The 20,377-nt window shown below is 46.1% G+C and overlaps 1 protein-coding gene across 10 annotated transcripts in view; it reads left to right on the top strand.

The window, feature by feature from the left end:
- MAPKAP1 (MAPK associated protein 1) overlaps nucleotides 1-19,936 on the top strand; it is a 244,863-nt gene extending 224,927 nt beyond the window's left edge. For all 10 annotated transcript variants that reach the window (XM_064579504.1, XM_064579505.1, XM_064579506.1 and 7 more), the window contains 2 exons: nucleotides 13,318-13,415; nucleotides 18,429-19,936. In XM_064579504.1, the coding sequence (XP_064435574.1) occupies nucleotides 13,318-13,415; nucleotides 18,429-18,554 (224 nt within the window). In that variant the 3' untranslated portion in view covers nucleotides 18,555-19,936. The remainder of the gene's footprint in view (nucleotides 1-13,317; nucleotides 13,416-18,428) is intronic.
- The last annotated feature ends 441 nt before the right edge of the window (nucleotides 19,937-20,377 follow it).

The raw sequence follows: 20,377 nt of genomic DNA, 5'->3' as shown, positions 1-20,377 counted from the left end.
GATTAGCCCTTCTATCATAAATGACTGGAAAACTGTACAAAATATAAGAAACTGTTCTCAGACACTGGAAATCAGGCAGCACAGGACGTGAGCCCTGAGAGGAGGGAAAGAAATGAGGTGAGACTTACCATCACTTCAGCTTTCTTCAGGGTTTCCCAAGGAGAGTATAGCAGGCTCAGCAGGCTCAGAGACAGAAATCAGAGTTGGAGGAGGCTGAAATTTACAATAAATTAAGTGTGAGAGGAGGGAGCTACACTGAGGAAAACCTCCAGAAAGAGGCTCTCAAATCCTCCGTTGTATACTAAGCTGTGCATGCCTACAGTGGGACCTCACAAGTCTGGTCAAAGCACAATTACAGGGGCGCTATAATCTGGAGTTCTGGCCAACCAGAGGGGAGCTTCCGGGGCATGTAGCAGTGACTCCACAAAGGCCATATCTTAGGAGTAAGGTTAAACTAGCCCTAGATTAATAACTGCTCTAATCCTTGCCTAATAAAGCCTTTTTTTTTAAGTTTTTACTTTAATTCCACTTGGTTAACATACAGTGTTATATTAGTTTCAGGTGTACAATATAGTGATTGCCAAATAGACCTTTAAAAGGAGTCCTAAAGGGGCGCCAGCATGGCTCAGTCATTAAGCGTCCACCTTCAGCTCAGGTCATGATCCCAGGGTCCTGGGATCGAGCCCCACATCGGGCTCCCTGCTCCGCGGGAAGCCTGCTTCTCCCTCTCCCACTCCCCCTGCTTGTGTTCCCTCTCTCACTGTCTCTTTCTCTGTCAAAAAGTAAAATCTTAAAAAAAGGAAAAAAGAGGAGTCCTAAAAAGGGGTGCTTGGTTGGTCTAGTTGGTTAGGCGTCTGCCTTCGGCTCAGGTCATGATCCCAAGGTCCTGGGATCAAGCCCCATGTCCGGCACCCTGCTCAGCAATAGAGTCTGCTTTTCCCTCCCTCTGACCCTCCCCGCTGCTTGTTCTCTCACTTGCTCTCTCTCTCTCTCAAATGAATAAGTAAAAAAATCTTTAAAAAAAAAAAAAAAGGAGTCCTAAAAAGATCAAAATGATCCACAAGTAAATTAACTGGCTGTTAGAATAAAGCCCACCCAATATTCTCTAAAGGATGATGACAGAATGCAAACAACCCATGATGTAATGTCTGTAGTGTCCAGCATTCAATAAGAAATTACCAGATATGCAAAGAAACAGGAAAATGTGTCCTGTAACTAGGAGAAAATTCAATCAATAGAAATAGCCAGAAATGGCAGGGATCACAGAGTTAGCAGATAAGTACTTTTAAAATAGCTATTATAAATGTGTTTAAAGATTTAAAGAAAAACAAGAACTCAAACAGAAGAGAAATGGAAACTACTAAAAAAAGACCCAAATGAAAATTTTAGAGCTGAGAAATACAATACCTGAATCAACACTGATGTTGACCAGATTAGGAAATCAGTTTAAAAGGTCAGTGTGTTAGTTCCCTATTGCCATATAACAAATTGCCCCAAAACTTGGTGGCTTAAAACAACAATTAACATTTACTCCTTCACAGTATTGTGGTCAGGAATCTAGCACAGCTCAGCTGGGTACTCTTGCTGAGGGTCTCCTGAGGTTGCAGTTAGGGCCACAATCCTCTCAAGATCCAGTTGGGGTAGGATCTGCTTCCAAGCTCACTGAGTAGTTGCTGGCAGAGTTCATTTCTTTGTGAACACCTGCAGTTCCTTGCCACACAGTCCTCTCCATAGGTGAGCTCACAAGATGGCAGCTGGCTTCAACAAAATAACCAAGAGTAAGAGAGTATTAGCAAGGAAGAAGTCACTGTCATTTATAACCTAACCTTAGAAGTGGTTTAGAAATACACTTTTGCTGAATTTTATTCATCAGAAGTAAGTCACTAGGGTCACCTGGGTGGCTCAGTCAGTTAAGCATCTGCCCTCAGCTCAGGTCATGATCCCGGGGTCCTGGGATCAAGCCCCATGTCGGGCTGCCTGCTCAGTGGGGAGTCTGCTTCTCCCGCACCCTCTCCCCCTCCCCACCCCGCTTGAGCTCACTTTCTCTCGCAAATAAATAAATAAAATCTTTTTTTAAAAAAAGTAAGTCATTAGGTCTAGGCCACACACAAGACAAGGAGATGACACAGAGTATGAAAAGCAGGAGACAGGATCACTGGGGACCACTTCAGATCAGCCTATCAAAATCAGTAAACTTTAAGACAGGACAATAAAATTATTCAGACTGAAGCACAGAGACAAAATATTGATGAGAAGAACAGACTGTGGAATAATATCAAGTGTTCTAACATACAGGTAATTTAATCTCAGGGATGGAGGAGAAAACTATTCCAGATTTGATTTAAAATACCAGTCCACCAATTTTGGAAGGCCAGTGAAGGCCAAACAGGATAAATACAGAGAAAACCGCATCAAGACCCATCATAATGAAATTGCTGGAAACCAGTGATAAAGAAAATCTTAAGAACAGCCAGAGAGGGGCACCTGATGGCTCAGTTGGTTAAGCGTCTGACTCTTAATTTCAGCTCAGGTCATGATCTCGAGGTTGTGAGATCGAGCCCCACATCTGGCTCCATGCTCCGTGGGGAGTCTGCTTGAGATTCTCTCCCTCTGCCCCTCCCCCTGTTTGTGCTCACTGTCTCTGTCCCTCTCAAATAAATAAATAAATCTTTTAAAAAGGGGGGGGCACCTGGGTGGCTCAGTCAGTTAAGTGTCTGCCTTCAGCTCAAGTCATGATCTCAGGGTCCTGGGATCGAGCCCCACATGGGGCTTCCAGCTTTGCAGGGAGTCTGCTTCTCCCTCTGCCCCTCCCCCCACCCCTCCCCCCTACTTGTTCTCTCTCTCTCAAATAAAATCTTAAAAAAAAAAAAAAAAAGAACAGCCAGGGAAACCAAGATAAGAATGATTGCTGACTTCTCATCAGAAATAATGTAATCCAGAAGACAATGGAGTGACATCTCTTAAAGTGCTAAAAGAAAATCTGTCAATCTAGAATTCTATATTCCATGAAAATGTCGTTCAGAAATGAAAGTGAAATAAAGACATTTTCAGACACTCAAAAGATGAAAGAATGTATTGCCATTAAGCCTTCACTACAAGAAAGGTTAAAGGCTGGAGGGGGTGGAAATGCCAGATAGAAACCCAGATCTACACAAGGAGCACTCAAAATGTCATTATTAGCAACTGCACAGAATGAACCAAGGAAAAGGAAATAAGCAAGAGAGTCCTCTGAACAGGGATTGGCAAACTATGGCCCAAAGGTAAATCTAGCCTACCACCTGTGAGCTAAGAATGGTTTTTACAGGTGAACATTTGCAATTGATTTGATGATAGGGAACACTAACTGTGAATTCCATTTAAGCAAAGTTATCTACCACCTGGAAAAAATTCTGTCCTCTTTAATAGACCTGTATTACACCTGCCAAAAAATGCATTTGACTGTTACATTTCAAATTTTGGCAATAAGAAATTTGGAAATTTTTTTTCTCATAAGTATCTATGAAATGTCCTTGATTTTGCTCTTGGCCTGCAAAGCCTATTATATTTACTATGTGGTCCTTTTCAGGAAAGGTTTGCTTGTCTTAGAGAGTGGAAGTAAAAAGACAAAGGGAACCTACCATGTACCAGTCAGTGTCCCACATGCTTTATATGCACTATTTAATTTTTACAACAGCTCTGTGAGGTTTTATATGCATTTATTATAGAATTATAGAATTGTTGATTTTATCCTAGCAACAGTGCTATGAGGCCGAGTTTATTCCTATTTTAAAGTACTGAAGAAACTGGGACTTCAAGAAGTTACATAACTTGTCCGAAGTTGAACAACATGGGGCATTAGGGGCACTGACCCCCACATAGTCAAAAATCTGTGTATAGGTTTTGACTCCCCCAAAACTTAACTAATAGCATGTAGTTGACCAGAAGCCTTACTGGTAACATAAACAGTAGATCAACATGTTTTGTACATCATATGTATTATGTTACATACTGTATTCTACAATAAAGTAAGCTAGAGAAAAGAAAATTGTAAGAAAATCATAAGGATTACTTGTGAAAATACATTTATGATACTGTACTGTATTTGTTGATACCGTAAGTTTATATACCTACTGAAAAAACTCTAGTAATGAGTGAACCCACACAGTTCAAACCCATGTTGTTCAATGGTCGACTGTATAAATGGTAAGAGGTTTATATTCTCTCTGCCACTGACACGGAGCCAAGGCACTTAAACCTCCGTGCTGCTTTGATGGAAGAGTATCCCATGCCCCAGCTCAGACTCTCTAAAGTCTTCTTTTTTAACAGATTTCAACCATGCTTGATTATCTGGTTTTTCATCCTAAAGGATATTAAATGTGGAAAATTAGAAGAGGGAGAGAAAGAATGACAATAAAGACAATGGGATGTAAAAACTTACAAGAGTTGACCAAAACAAAAACTACTAAGCGATCCAAGAACTCAGCAGAGTAGTACGGCAGCATAGAACTATTTTGTGGCAAGACATAGAGCCTTTTGCAACCCCGAAGAAATCATAATATTCCGTACCTATAAAGATGAATATAACACAGTAATTTTATTTTCCTTATACTCTAATCCAGGAAGAAATTTTGTAATGTGAAATGTTAATGCTTAAAATTGAAAAAGGCTTTTTTTTGCACAAAGCTAACACCAGCTGTCTGCTCTAAAGATTCTGGATAGATGGGGTTTCATGTGTTGTAATTTAGCCTCCCAAGGGTACTTGGAAACTCAAACTTTTTGTCACAAACCGTGGAGGAATGTCCAGATACAAAACGTGTTTCTTGTCTGTCTACCTCTCTAAGAGCTAAAGGGTAAAACTCAACCAGTACTTGATTACTGAAATGCCATATGATATTTTGTTAGAACAGCTTGCACATGAATCGAAGAATCAAAAGACTCCATAAACCATTGTTCTTAGTTCATTTCCTGAAGTACACATAAGCATTTCTGCTGCATATGAGAGTAGAATACTTGTCTCAAGGAAAAGCACTCATATGGTTGTTTGAGTTGCAAGCTGAACTAGCCATTTATTTCACAGAACACCACTTTTACTTGAAAGAAGCAGACAAACCATGGTTATTCTAATCTGAGTACTTAGCAGACATTTTCCTGAAAATGAAGGAGGGAAGCCCTTTTCACTTCAAGGAAAGAAGTGATAATATTTGATACCAATGATGAAATTCAAGATTTCAGGTGACAGAATTTTGGAAAAGTTGTATCTGTCACTGGGCTTGGTTTCTCATAGCTTAAAAGACTTTTCTGATGAGGTCAGTGGTGGTATTAATGAATGTGATTTTTTTGTGATACTTTCTGCCTAATGAAATGTGTCCACATTTGGAAGACCTGCATAACTCCATGAACCAGTATTTTCCAGACTACTGCACGATGTTACAAAAATCATTCAAGAGTAAAAGATTCATTCAAAGTGCCAGACCAAAAACAAAACAAAACAAAAAAAACAAAGTGCCAGACAGACCAATGGATTTTAATGTAATAGAATACAACAAGTTTATTAATGTGGTTTTAGATTCTATATTGCAACTACTCTTTAAGAAACTACCATGTATCAAGTTTGACATAGTATCAAAAAAGATATTTGCAAAGATGAATATTATAATATGCCTTCCTTTTCCAAAAACATATTGTGTGAGCCTGGCTTTCTTTCATATGCTTCAGCCAAAACAGTATATCACAACAGACAAAATGCAGAAGCAGATAGGATAATACAGCTATTTTCAAAAATATAAAATAATTCCACTCATTAAACTTTTTGGGGAAATACCAGGGTTTTTCCATTTTAAAAAATACATTATTTATATTAATGGGCTTATTGTTATTTTTAATGAATTAAATATTTTTTAAATTTCTCAGTTTTAATTTCTAATGCAATAAATACTGATATAATTCACACAAACCAAAGCTTTTTGGGCTCCTCAGTAATGTTTGTGATGTAAAGCGAGTCTGAGACCAAAGTTTGAGAACTGCTGATCGAGTGTCTTGAAAATCATCTTAAGAAATTTGGACTTTATTTGTGAGGACAACAGGAAAAGAAGCCAAGCAGGGGTCTAGGGGAGTGACGTGACCAGATATGTATTACAGAAGGATGACTCCTGCGGGTAGATGTTTGGATCTGAAGAAGTCATGATCGAAAGTAGGAAAACCAGAGAGGAGGCAAGATGGTCAGGACCTGGGTGAGGGCTATGGCCACAGGATGGAAGGGGGCAGAAGATGAATATGTGAGAACTGTTTAGGAGCCCGGGTGCCTGGAACAGCTTTTGACTTAAAGGGAAATGTTGACATCGATTCTGGACATGCTACACGGTAGACATGTGAAGACGATAGCAGTCCTCAGTGGCTGGCTCCAAACCCTGGAGAAAGGTCTAGGCCTGATTTCTGCTTCAGGATCATCAGCATTAGTAGTAATTAAAACCTAAGGGGCAAACCTAAAAGAGGAGAAATGCAGGGTTAGAAGGAATGACGGTCAAGCACAGGACACTGGGAAGACTGTCTTTTAAGGGACAGATGAAGGACAGGATCACAAAAGAAGTATGAGAAGCAGATTGGCTGGAAACGTGTACTGAAGGATCAGGTAACTGTGGCTGGGTGGAAATCCAGGGAAAAGAGGAGTTCAGGAGAAGTATCAAATACAGCTGAGAAGCCAAGCAAACGAAAAGCTGAGAAGTATCTACTGGGTCTCTCAACATAAAGGTCGCAGTGACCTTAGCAAGAATGTTTTCAATAAATTAGAGGAAGGAGGGGAATCACATTGCCATGGGAATTTTTATAATCAGAGAGCTTTAATTATGTTTTTAGGAAGGAGCCAAAGAGTAAGAGAGAGAGAAGGTTTGAAAAATGCAAGGCAGAACGTAAGTAGGTCAGACTTGGCCCCTGCTCTAAAGGTCAAAGAGGTCATTATAGTTCCCCAGGCCTCTGCCCTGTAGGAGTGCTAGGGAAGTGAGCCAGCCTTTGACAGTTGAATTACATTGACCTGAAGCTCCTACAGGCAGCTCAGAACTGCTGCTTACAGTGGAGGCTGGATCCAGAGGGGGTTTTCAGCCTGGAAACCAGAGAATTCCAGCCCACCCTTTCCTCCAGGGTCTATAGAAAGGTACAGCTTTGCCTAAAAGAACACATGTTCCCATTTGTTTCCCCCCAAGAATTCCAGTAAGAGTTTTCCACTTCCTCCCAGGCCAGAGGAACCAGAGGAGATCAGACCCTGGAAACCCAGTTATAATGTATCCAATCTGTAGTAGCTGTTACAGTTTATAAATGTTTGTTTTCCTTCTTTGTTTGAGTCACCTTGGCAGAGAGAATGAATTTTGGCTAAGATACACTGATTTGCAAGGAGGCCTTTAGGAAATATAAAGACAGCAAGGGATTGGGAACCCGCCCCATAGAGTTTGAGTGCTACTTCTGCCACTTAGAATCTTGGACAATACAAATACAAATTACAAATGCCTTAAAACTCAGTTTCCTCAAAAACAACCCAATTCAAAAGTGGGCTAAGGACTTGAATAGACGTTTCTTCAAAGAAGATACACAAATGGCCAATAAACTTATGAAAAGATGTTCAACATCATTAGTCATTAGGGAAATCAAAACCACACCGAGATACTGTTTCATACCCATTCGGATGGCTGTTATTAAAGAAAAAGGAAAAAAATTAATGTGACGATGTGGAGAAATTAGAACCCTCGTGGAATCCTGGTGGGAAGGTGAAACAGTGCGGCCAGTGCACAAAACAGTTTGGCTCAGAAAGTTAAACGTAGAGTTACCATATGGTTGGCCAGTTCCACTTCTGTGTATATGCCCAGAAGATCGGAAAGCAGAGGCTCAAATAGATACTTACACTCCAGTGTCATGGCATCACTGTTCCCAAGAGCCAAAAGGTAGAAACAACTCAAATGTCTGTCCACCTCCGGGTGAATGGATAAGCAAAATGTGGTAGATACATAAACTGGAATATTATTCAGCCTTGAATGAAATTCTGATACATGGTCCACAACATGGATGAACCTTGAAAACCATGCTAAATGAAATAAGCCAGACACAAAAGGACAAATACTGTATGATTCCACTGATATTTGTCACCTAGAATAGGCAAGCTCATAGATACGGAAAGTAAAATAGGGTTTACCAGCAGCTGGGAGAAGGGAGAAAGGGAAGATGCTGTTTAGTTAGAGTACAGAATGTCTATTTGGGATAGTGAAAAGGAAATGGATCGTGGTGGTGGTTGTAGAACATTGTAAACACACTTTATACAATTTAAGTTTACACTTAATGCCTAAATGGTAAATTTTACCACAATTTTTTTTAAAAAGAAGTGTTTCCTTCTCAGTAAAATTAGAATTCTGCTCTTAAAAAATTTTTTAAAAAGGCATCCAAAGGCCTGATATAAAGGAATTGAGAAATAATCCAAATCCTCAAAGATGTTTTTCGTAGCTTTATTGATAATACTGGCGATTTTACAAGTATCTCAAATGCCCATGAGAGCATGAACCTTGGCACACATCCACTTGTTACTTGTTGCGAAAGAATGCACCTGTTGAAAAACATGGTTGTAGAGACTGTGTAGCAACATGGAAAGGGCTATGGTAAAATGTTAACCAAAAAAAAAAAAGCCCCCCAGGGGTGCCTGGGTGGCTCAGTCAGTTAAGCGTCCGGCTTCGGTCCAGCTTCGGCTCGTGTCATGATCCCAGGGTCCTGGGATTAAGCCCCGCATCGGGCCCCCACTTCTCCCTCTGCCTGCCGCTCCCCCTGCTTGTGCGCTCTCTCTCACTCTCTCTCTGACAAATAAATAAAAATCTTAAAAGAGAAAGAAAGAAATGAGTATGTAGTGTAAATACATTTTTACATACCCAGATTCCCATTTCGGTGTTCAGAAGCAAATGTATAGTTTCGGTGTCTGCCCTGAGCCTGTGACCCGTGCGTAGATGCCCATTTTATGCCCCATTATATTGCATTTTATTCCTACAACACTAAAAGCAAATCTGCTCAAAGGCGGCCCAGTTAAAAACAAAATCTTCAAAATCATGAGGATTTTGTTTGATATCTGTTCCATCACAGTTGTAAGAATGATTGCCACCACCCATTGAGCCCCACTATATCTGGGTGCTATGGGAGATGCCTGAGGGCAAACCTGGGCGCCTTCGGGGACAGTGCCTTGTTCAGGTCCCACCGCCAGAACACAGCGGAGCTGGAATTTCATCCTCAGCCTGAGTCCAGAGCTTACGCTTTTCCCCTCTGCCTCCCAGGCCCTTGTCATGCCTTAGTTTCCAAGTAGAATTTAAAATACAAGCAAAATAATTCAGACTACTTGGAATATTAGATTTTGCATTTTCTTTTCAATCATCCTGATACATACTTTTTTCTCAACTGCCATTTTTACAAAGTCACTTTGCCCCTATAGGCTTCCCCGTCCCCATGAAAACTGACGTTCTCTGAATTTTCAAGGATAACCTGCCCAGCTCAGATTCCTTCTAACATCCCAGGACAGATGCCCTGGTAGGCTGCAGCTGGGGAGGTCATTTGCCCCCTCTTCCTCCCTTACCGAAGGTGAGCCTGGAGGTGCCTAAGGCGGATAAAGTGTTTGATAACAGACTTTTAATCTGTTTTTAACCTGTTCAATCAGTGTTGAAATACCAGTGATTCCTTCTTCCCTGCTTCCGCCTCTGGTGGAAGTTTACCATGTAGCATGTATGACTCATGTTTATTGATAGATTCGTTTCCGGCAAGAGGTCAACTAACTTGTTACACCTTAATATATAGGTCTGGGACTAGGTGAAATTACACAAGTGTGAATCCTGCTTATTAACTGTTACTCTATCGTAAAACAATCCCCAAGTCCTGCCAATGTTTTATTCTCTTCCGTTCTCAAGTCAGTCCCTTTCTCAGCCTCCTTTTTGGCTCTGTCCAGCTCAAAACTGCATACACTCCTACCTGGGCGACTGTGGCGGCTGATCTCCCTGCCTCCTGGCCCTGGGGAGCCAGGGGGAACCCCCAAAAGCACAGTTTGACCATTTACTGCCCAGCTTTGCAACCCACTAGTGGCTCCCTCATCTGGTGACTCCAGCATGCCCAGGCCTTCATGCCCGGCCACATGTCACCTCCTGCCCGCCCAGTGCATGTCACTGTCTGCTCCGATCTCCCCAGACACCTGCTGCCTCCTAACCCTGAGCATTGTCCTGACCCTGCTGCATCCTTCTCCACCCCTACCCTTACCCAGCTCACTCCCCGTCCTCCTTTAAGACTGCTCCAGTGTCAGCTCCTCCAAGAAACTATGCTCTCCCTTCCCTGCCTGGGCCATCCACCTCCACCTGAGGTCTCCGCACAGCAACCTGCACTTAGCACCCTCTTGGCGCTCACTCTTCTCACCTCTGTTCATTCCTCTGGCCTTTGCATAAGCCTGTGCTGCTGGTGGGGCCTGAACGGAGTAAAACTTCCCTTCTGGCCACCAAGCAAAACGGATCCCTGGAGTGGGTGCAAAGTCCTCACAGCAAAAACTCTGTTGGACTCTGTCGGCTCCATGCCCCATGGCTCCAGCATGGGTGAAACCGTGGCTGCTGATTTTAACCTGAGCTTATGCACCAGAGTTGTCCCTCGAAATTTCTCCCGCAGTGTATGAAAGGGCTCTGTGCTGTCACTGTCTCCCCACACCTCATCCCAGTTATTAACATCTGTGGCTCTGTAATCATCACCGAAGTACAAGTCCTGCAGATAACATTCTCAGAGCTCTTGTCTCTCTGTGACGTGAAGGCTTTCCCTGGAAAGGACAAATAAATCAGAGGCTTCAGAGAGATGGTAAGTGGCAGACTCTTCATCATTCCTTGGAGCTTCACTCTTCCTTGGGGCTCTGGAATGAGCACCAGGGACAGACAAGGAACACACGCAGGAAAATACAGATGTCACCAGGCCCAAATATGCAGCCTTTCAGGAGACTTGACTTGGGATGTTTTCTTTTTGTTTTTCATGCGACTGTGGCACAGATGAGCTGCAGGCCTCCCCTCTATAAGCCCACCACCACCGGTATACTGCACAGGCAGTGTGATCCCAAGAGGACAGTGTTAGAGTTTCCAGAGGCTCCCAGGCCAGTGCAAACTGCATATCACACATGCTACGTATAGATTTGTCTCTACCTAAAGAGTGCAGAAAAGGTTTTTAATAGCATCTCAGTTGTCTGGGCAAAACAGGGTCTAGCATCTTGAGGTTTGGTTTGGTTTTGTCAGTGACGAGTGGGAGCAGGTGGTATAGACAGTCCATGAGTTCCCTTATCAGAGTGGTCAGTGAACCCTGAAGCTTCAGGTCAGCGGGCCTCCCTGAGACCTTCTGGTCCTTTTTAGCCCCAGGCCCTGGTGTCTGTGTCTGTCACGGTCAGGTGTCCGCAGTAAGACCTCCTGGAGGGCATGTCTCTGTTTGTCCTTCACGGCCCTGTGGCCTTCATGGATGTCTCTGGCTTGGTCACAGCATGGCCAACAGATAACTGCATTGTCCTTCTACACAGTGAGCTCACCAAGAAGACTCTACTCTTCCAAAATGGTCCTGTGAAAATGAACACATACACGTACATACCGATCTATTTCTGTGAGATTCACTTCCTTATCAGAAACAAGTAATTTACATATTAACAGGATGATTAGCTTCTGGCTAAGAATTCTAACATTTTAGTACCACTATTTAGAATCAGGCTAAATTTGTCAAGTGACTGAAAGTGAGGTCTTTCAGAAATTATTAGCTAATTTTTTCAATATAAAATCTATAGTCACAATTAGTATATCATAATGGTGTTTCCAGGATAAAATACCAGCAGCTCAACTTTTCTGGCCACAAATGTACAACATATATCAGTTTATTTTTGGAGATCTGAAGAATTAGCTACTGTAAATAAAGTCCCCAAGAAGATTTCTCCGGGAAAGAGGTGAACTTACAGTAATATGGGTGATATATTATTAATTAATAACTATGACCAGTGCTATTTCAATTAAAAGGAAAACGGGTGAGAAGGTCTATTAGAAAGGATATGCTTAATCTCACCAGCCCTGAGGACTGCAGAACAGACTAGGGAAGGCTGTTTCTAAGGCTGTCTGCAGGAGGATATCACCAGCTGCTCCCCAGTCTGGGAACTTTGCTGAGCGCTGGCTACGTGTCTCTCGGAAGCATTGCTCATTTGGTTGCCAGTAATGGAAACCAACTTCAAAATAGCTTAAGGAGAAAGAGGACTTTCTTGGAGGGCCACAGAGTCTCCCATAACTCAAGGGCAGCATGTGCTGATGGGCCGGGGAGGGCTTCACTTGGGACTGAGACAGGCTGGCATCCGGGTCTGCTTAGAAGAGGGGATCTGATTGGCATGTCTGGCCCAAAGGACAGGCACATGGCACCTGTCTGCAGGCGTCACGATATAGTAAGCAGGTTTCTTTGACAGGCCACATATGGTATGGGAGGCTGCCTGAAAAGGGCGCCTAGAAGTATAGCTGTGAAGACTCGCCCAAGGAGGTACCAGGTGAGCTGAGTCACCCAAGAGCGGCAGCCCTTTCCCAGACAGCTTAGCGAGAGAGGACATGCCAGGCCTAGGCTGGTGGGAGTGTGCAGTGCCATGGGCCTGCCTGTGCATGGGAGTGAGATGAAGCGAGAGGGGTGAGGCGCGAAGCAGTCCCAGAATGACAAGGTTATTCTGAAGGTGGAGGGAAAGGGGCATGAAAGAATTTGGTTCTGGGAGAGATTCGTGTGTTCGGAGGATCTGACCCCCTGAGGTCGGACAGCTGTGTGAGGTGCCATCCTCCTTGGGTAGAAATGACTAGAGGCCCAGGAGCAGCTTCCAGGCAGGGTCATGAGGCCAGGACTCCCCAGCCCTGCAGTAGCCAGGGCTATGGAGAAGCCCCGTGATAGCATTACCAGCAGCCTTTGTCCTTCCTACTGCTCATTTATTTGGCTTTAAGCACAGTTATTTTATTTTTAGAGTAATAATATGGAGTTAATAGGCCTTCTGCCTTAAAGATACCACCTCTTCCATGTACGCGTTGTCTAGAAGTAGTTCTGTAAAGCCGTCCTAATGTGGCGTTGCCCTGAACACACTTGGTGGAATGAGACCTAACTAGCCATTTGATTTTGTTTGTTTGTTTTCCTGTCCATTTTCTCCCCTGCCTGTGATGAGAAAAATGACCTGCCCCCAGAAACAGTTAGCCTTCCCGCGTCCGCTTGCTCTCGCTTGAACTGGAATGCCAAGGGGAAAATATGGGGTCGCCTTTCCAAGGGGAACTCACCAGAACCCCCTCAACTGCCTTCTCTCTCTTTGTCTCTCTCCAGGTCACGCAATATTTAAACTCACGTATCTAAGCAATCACGACTATAAACACCTCTACTTTGAATCTGACGCGGCTACTGTCAATGAAATCGTGCTCAAGGTGAGTGCTTCTCCCCAGGCCGGGCACTGGGTGCGCAGGGCTGGTTTCTGCACAGCCGGGTCTCAGGCTAGAGGCAGCCCCCTTCCTCCCGGCACTGGACAAGGCTCCTGGGCCCGGTTTGCAGAGGACGAGCGGCCTTTGGTCACCCAGCTGGGGAGCATCCATACCCAGGGCCGCACCACAGGTCAGTTGCCCTTCTCCTGCTTCAGCCAAAGCAGGACCCTTTGAAAGGCTTCCTCCCTAACCCAGTCATCCTGGTTCTTTGTGTATTTATCCGTTTCATGCACCATGTACTTCCTCCCATTCATTGTCAGGAGCTCCTTGAGGCTCCTGGAACGGACTCAGAGGAAATTGTTGTTATTGGGTAAAGACAGTGTAGTCAAGATAATTTTAGCAAACTGTTCTAAACATATTCATCTTTATGCTACAATCGTATGTTGCCATAGCTCAGCAGCGCTCACTGAGCACCTTCCGTGTGCCAGGCGAGTCCTTGGGATGTTGCAGTGACAGACCCAGGCCCTGCCGCCAGAAAGCTCTTCCTCTGTCAGAGGAGACAGACGTAACATTAAATTACAAAGAGATTGTTAAACAGTCACAAAGGTGCCACGTGGATGTGAAAAAGGTACACTGACCGGGGTAGGGGGCGGTGGGGCTCAGGGAGAGCTGAACCCTGAAGGATGGATGCAAAAGCACAGATTTGAGCAGGCGAGGAGAATGAAACAGCGTCTCAGACAGAGAGCAGCCTGTGAAGGGACGGAGAGGTGGGGCGAGCACGTGTGGCTGGAGCAGAGCAGGGTGGAAAGGCCAGGTCACACAGAGCCTTGCAAAGTGGGGACAGGCTGAGAAAAGCTGCCCTGGGGCCTTGCTGGTTTGGGAGGCCTGGGGTAGGGCCCGAGACTGAGCATCTCTAAGAAGTTCGCGGGTGCTGCCCAGGCTGTTGGTCTCTGCACGGCATTCCGAGGCGCCCTGGATGAATGGTTGCAAGAGTCCTTTCTTCCAGCCGAATCTTCCGTAGACGGAACAGGTAGAAACACCGAGCTGCTGGTTGTGGCAGACCCCGACTTACAGGCAGAGGGCTCCCCACTTGTAGCCGTGTGACTCTGGCTCATCACATCACCTCCGGGCCTCGGTGTCTCTGCCTATAAAATGGAGATCGTGGCAGGTGCACTGCCCGCCCCAGGAAAGGGCTGCTAGAACACGGATCAAATGAGGTAGCGTAAACCAACCTAGATGAGTATTCATTCTCCTCTTGAGAGTAAAAGCCATCAAGTAATAATAATGGAAGTAGCTAAGCTGGGGGCGCCTGGGTGGCTCAGTTGGTTAAGCGTCCAAGTCTTGATTTCAGCTCAGGTCACGGTCTCGGGGTACTGGGATCAAGCCCCACATCGGGCTCCTTGCTCAGCGTGGAGTCTGCTTAGGATTCTCTTTCTCCCTCTCTGACTGCCCCTCCCCCTGCTCATGTTCTCTCTTCAACTTTCTCTAAAATAATAAAATAAAAATTTTTTAAAAGTAGCTAAGCCGTACTGAGGGATTGCAGAGTACAGGACCTGAGCTGAGCACTTTACACTGCCTTCCGCAGAACCTTCATGGTTCTGCGGAAGACAGTAATGGAAAATCATTCCCATTTCCTAGATGAAAACGGAGGCTCAGAAACAAAGAAACTTAGCCAGGACCATGACTGACAGAACTGGACCTGACCCCAGGTTTGGCAGCCTCCAGAATTTGTGCTCCTAACCCCCCTCATATGTGTACCCTTGAGGAGTTGAATGAGAGGTTTCAACCAAACGGCATTGTTTTGCAGATACATTTGGAGGTCAAGTCCTCATGGCTACAAAAGATTTCCAAAAGTAGTAGATGAAAATGAAAAGGATAAAGCTGCTGGGGGGACAGCTGGGACCAGAGCCCACCTCGGACCAGGCGGTAGGACACAGGGCCTGCCTGCAGTGCTTGAAACCAGCGAGCTAAGAGTTACTTGCCAGATTGTCACCAGGCAGCACAGGGAACTTGTTCAGTGTTTGGGGACCAGGTAAAGAAATATTCCATTACCCCATCAAGGGCTGGCCTTTTTTTATAGCCAGCATTAAAATATTCAAGACTTGAGAAGGATTCTGGTAAAATTATAATCATGTGTTTGACATCAAAATAATTTTCACAACAGCAGATTGATGACAGAAACACAGGTTTATGACTTCAGTATGAGGCTCTGCAAGAGCAAGTGCAGAGAAATCATTTTACAGGACCAAATGCTCCCTCGAAGCAGATGCTTTTCTGCAAAATCCCTGAGGCCTATCGCCTCCCCTGAAATGTCTGTTTTCGTATGAAAATGTTTGTAGAAATATTGCATCATGCTCAAGACTCCAGGAGAGTCACAGCGTGCCCAGGCCTGATTTACTTAGAGAGCTAATGGTCATGATCCTGATGGAAGATTAAATTTCACTTTTTCTGTCTCTGATTTTTATAGCAATTTAAATACTTAGCCTTCTCTGCCATCCCCACAGTGTCTGAGCTTTGCACCAGTACCAAGTGACTGAGGCCCCAGCCCTGTGTCCCAGAGTTTGGCCAAAATGTTTCCACCAGAGGCTCTTCCAGAAGTGGGTCTTAGACACAAGTGATGCATGTGACGGTTCTAGAATTCAGGAGTTTGACATAAAACGAGAGCCTTAGATGGAAACTGAAGGAGAAGATAAGGGCCAGAGGCCGATGTCCAAGAAACTGTTATGTATGTCTCCCATTTATTGAACACCAACTGCATACAAGACATCTTACGTAACTATTCAGTCTTCACTATTGCCCTGCAGAGTGTAGACATTATTTTCCCCATTCTGTAGATGAGGAGACAGAGGCCCACGGCTGCGGGGTGTGCAAGGGTGGAGCCTCAGCTCCAGCCCCAGCCCTGAGGAGTCCCTTCCACCCCAAGCCATCAGTGAGCTAAGCCATGTGTGGGTCCTAATTCTGCAGGTTTTGAGATGAATCTCAGAGGAATCATTGGTCTCTTCAAATTGGGTTCTTCTTGTGATCGAGTGATGGAGTCTGTAGCTTTATTGACCATGAAAACTCCCTATACTTTTATGCCTTAAGCTGTAAAATGCATTGAAAGTGAAACACTCTATAGTGCATAAAATTGTGCAAGTTTTAAGCCACAGCATATTAACCAGCTAATGGCAGACCAAAGGGCGTTTTTATCTTTTGATTATTACATTAATCTTCCATTAAAATTATGTGATTATCACAAAGCACTGAAGATAATAAATTTAGGAGATAGTGGGCTAGTTAAGGATCATTTTTAAATGCTTTCGTCAAGTTACATGTGCCAAAAATACACTGAAAACACTAGGTTGGCTGAGTGTGCAAACAGTATAATCCAAAGATGGCTCTTATTAAGAATGATAAAACCTCTGATTTCCATACATTGTCTGAAGTGTCCCAGATCATCCGCCCGGCCCCGCGGTCCTCATGATTTATTGCTCTCAGCTGGTAACTCGGCGAGGCAGTGGGCCAAGCTCGTCAGGCCTTCTGTACTCACACACCAGCCTTTAACACCTGCTGCTGGTGACGATCAGAGCAGAAAGTTTGGAGGGGACACAGTGTTGGAGCCTCGGCCCACGGGAGGCCCGCCATCCTGCCTGCCTCCCCTGCACACCCTCAGCTTCTTTCTCAGAGGCAGCGGGGGCTGCTCCCACTCGGGGGGGGGGGAGCACTTCTGGGGAGGCCAGGGGCCTGGGGAGCTACAAGTATGCCAATCACGGGGGATCCTGGCCCAGGCACTTACTAGCTCTGTGGCCTTGAATAAAGGACACTACCATTCTGTGCCTTGATTTTCTCATCTGCACAATGGGATGGTAGTGGCATCTGTCTCATAGGCTGTTGTGAAGGTTACGTGAGTTTGTCCTTGGAAAGCACTCCAGCAGCCCTGCAGCGACCATACCGTCGGCCAGGGGCTCAGCCTCCGCGCTGGGGCCCGGTCCAATCCCAGCATCACTGCCCTTCCCTGGCTCTGCCCACCCCACCTGGCCTGGGAGCAAAGCAGTTAAGTTCCCCAGACTCCCACCCACCTACCCTCCCCCACCGCCGTCCATGGCTGTGCTGGGATACGTGCTCGTTCTCCCCTGCCCCTGGTACACCCCGAACTCCTGTTTATCTCTCAAAACCCAGCTCGCACATTCCTCGGCAAGATTTCCCTGCCCCACGGTACGTCCCTGGTAGTTACCCCCTTCTTTCCTGCTCCTTCTATCGCTGGTGTCACACGTGTCCTGCTGCTGGAACCCGCTAGGCAGTGAGCTCTTCGGAGCAGGGACCGAGTCTTACTTTTCCCTCTGTCCCTCGAACCGAGCCTGCAGCCAGGCTCGGACGTGGCGGGTGCTGCCCTGGGGCGGCCCGGCGGCGCGCGCCTCACACGGGACTTCCACAGCCCCTCTCCCGGCTTTGACCCTGACCTCCGGGTGATCCTGGTCAGCTCGGCCCTCTTCCTGAGCCTCACTCCTTATCAGATGCGCCCTGGCTGGCAGGGTGCCCGTGGGCAGGAGATGAAACCCTGTAGTTGGAAGCTCTGTACCTACCAGGGGGAGGCTGAAAATAGAGCCTTGGGTTCAGTTGGTTTTTCATCCCCGCCATGCTCTTGTCTTTCGGACGAGGAAAGGGGGCGCTCCAGGGAGTTATGTGCAGGCCCAGGCTTGCACAGCAGGTGAGGAGCAGAACCAGGAAGCCTGGTGCACGGCCTTCTGGGAGGCAGCACGTGCTGAGGAAGGGACACAGGCTGTGAAATCCGGAAAGCTCCCCCCAGCCCCCCACAGGACTGAAAGGCCTGGACCAACGACTAGTCGTCTCCAGGCCTCCTTTCTCCCGTCATAAAGTGGGCTCCGTCCCAGCCTGCCAGGTTGCTGTGATGACTCGGCTCCACGCACAAGAGAGCAGCTGGCCCTGGGGCTCCCAGCCCGGGTCAGGGCCCTTCCCTTCTTTGCCCTGAGCGAACAGAGTGGCTGCCGAGTGACCGGGCTGTGTCCTCTTGCTTTCTAGGTTAACTACATCCTGGAATCACGAGCAAGCACTGCCCGGGCTGACTATTTCGCTCAAAAACAAAGAAAACTGAACAGACGTACAAGCTTCAGCTTCCAGAAGGAGAAGAAATCAGGGCAGCAATGACGCTGGCCTCCAGCCCCAATCTGTCACCATAGCTCAGAGCCTTCCTGCCAGGGTCAGGTGGCCCTAGAGCCCACCCCGAGTCCTGCAGTCCTCGGGGGCAGGCCACCCCTGGCTCACAGACACAAGGCTGGGGGGCTCTTGGGGGAATGGAGCTGGGGACATCTCCACGGGACCGAAGACTGAGTGGCAGTGGCTTTGATGAGCAGTGCCAGGGGGCCCGACGACACAGACGACACGCCCAGCCATCTTCACTGCCCGACGGCCCTGCCTGAGGATGTACATAGCCATGCCCAGACATTTCCTTGCAACTTGATCAAATTTCTTAAAACAAACGAAGAACAAAGATGTACATTTCTTTTTTCTTTTTTTTTCCTTTTAATAAACAGGTGTACTCTTTATCATGGTTGGTATGATGGGCCGTTCTTTGGGGCAGAGGATTGATCATGTCATTCTCTTTAAAACCTGTTCCCATATTGAACAGGCAGATTGGAAAAGCTATGGCTCGATTTCTCAGAAGAAATGTTTAGGGCTTAGTCAATAGTTTTAACTATGCCATTTGTTTAAATGAGTGCATTGCTTTGAGGATAGTATCTTCCTAAAGTTAGGATGGGGGGCCTGGTGGTGGGTGTCCCAGGCTCCCCCCTTCAGAAACCACCTCTCCTCAGCTCGTCCTGGCACCTCTTGGGTCCAGAGATGCAGGACTGCGGGCCAAGCACGGGGGCACTGGGAGAGTGGGGTGACAGCTGGTCTTCAGGTCACACTGAGCTCCCGGCCAGAAGTGGGCTTTTCCATTTCTTAAATAGCAAGTGTGTGTTTCAGCTAGCCATTGGTCCTGCAGGTGGAGTTTTCCTGGAATTGGCAGGGTCTCTGCTCTACTGACCCAGAAGGGCCTCTGCTCCCCTTCTTCCTCTCCATGCAGTGCCTGCCTCCTTGTCTGAGCAGGCGGGAAGCTGCAATTTCTCCCTCTGTTGGGAGCGAGGGTGAGCAGAGGCGGCAGGGCAGAGGGGAGCCTGCTCCCGCGGGCTCCGACTGCTCGGGCGGGCGGGCAGGGGGTCGAGCACCCGCCGACACCACACCTCTGGCCACACCAGATGCCTCTGCAGTCCTCCCCAGGGTCCCTCCCAGGGTGACATCCTTTCGAGCTGTCTCCGGCCGGGGTCGAGGACCAGACGTTTCAGCGAGGACCTGCATTTCAAACAATTTTTTAAATTGTTGTATAGGAAGAGAGGTGCCGAAAACAGCATCTCAAAGTCGACTGTGTTTCTTTGCACTGGGGGCATTTTAATGAATTCCCCTTTCATTCTGATCTTTGTTCAGCCAACAGAAACATCCTTTTCTAACGTCTTCCATTCCTGCCCACCCCAGAAATGAAAGAAATATTATTTGTAGCTTGCCATCTCTCTGTATTTGAATTTTTAGCAATTTTATATTTAGATATCTTTGAAAAATGTAAATGACTAATTTGGTCATTAAATCTTGTGGCATATTCAATATGAAAATATTAAAATAAAAGTCAAATACCATCTTCTGTGTATTGCTTTGAAGTCTTGAGTACGTTATCCTGACTCGCGAGTCTCAGCGAATTGCTCAGGGTAGTGGCATTTGCTGCCAGTTCTCGTGGTACCGAAGGTCCCTGAAATGCACCGTGGGCCTCCTTAGATACTGACCAAGACAGGATGACCCTCTTCACTCAGGGGCGACACTCAAAGCTTCACCTCCCTCAAGTACAAAACCAACACCCTTGTGACATACAGCACGCCGGCAGTTACGGAAAGCTCGCCTGTCCACCCGAAGGAAGAATTTAAGGGGGAACACTGAAACCT

Source organism: Mirounga angustirostris, unplaced genomic scaffold, assembly GCF_029215605.1.
Source record: "Mirounga angustirostris isolate CCGP_5_RB_7025 unplaced genomic scaffold, mMirAng1.0.hap1 SCAF_15, whole genome shotgun sequence".
Taxonomy (NCBI): domain Eukaryota; kingdom Metazoa; phylum Chordata; class Mammalia; order Carnivora; family Phocidae; genus Mirounga; species Mirounga angustirostris.
This window is presented reverse-complemented; position numbering and strand designations above follow the sequence as displayed.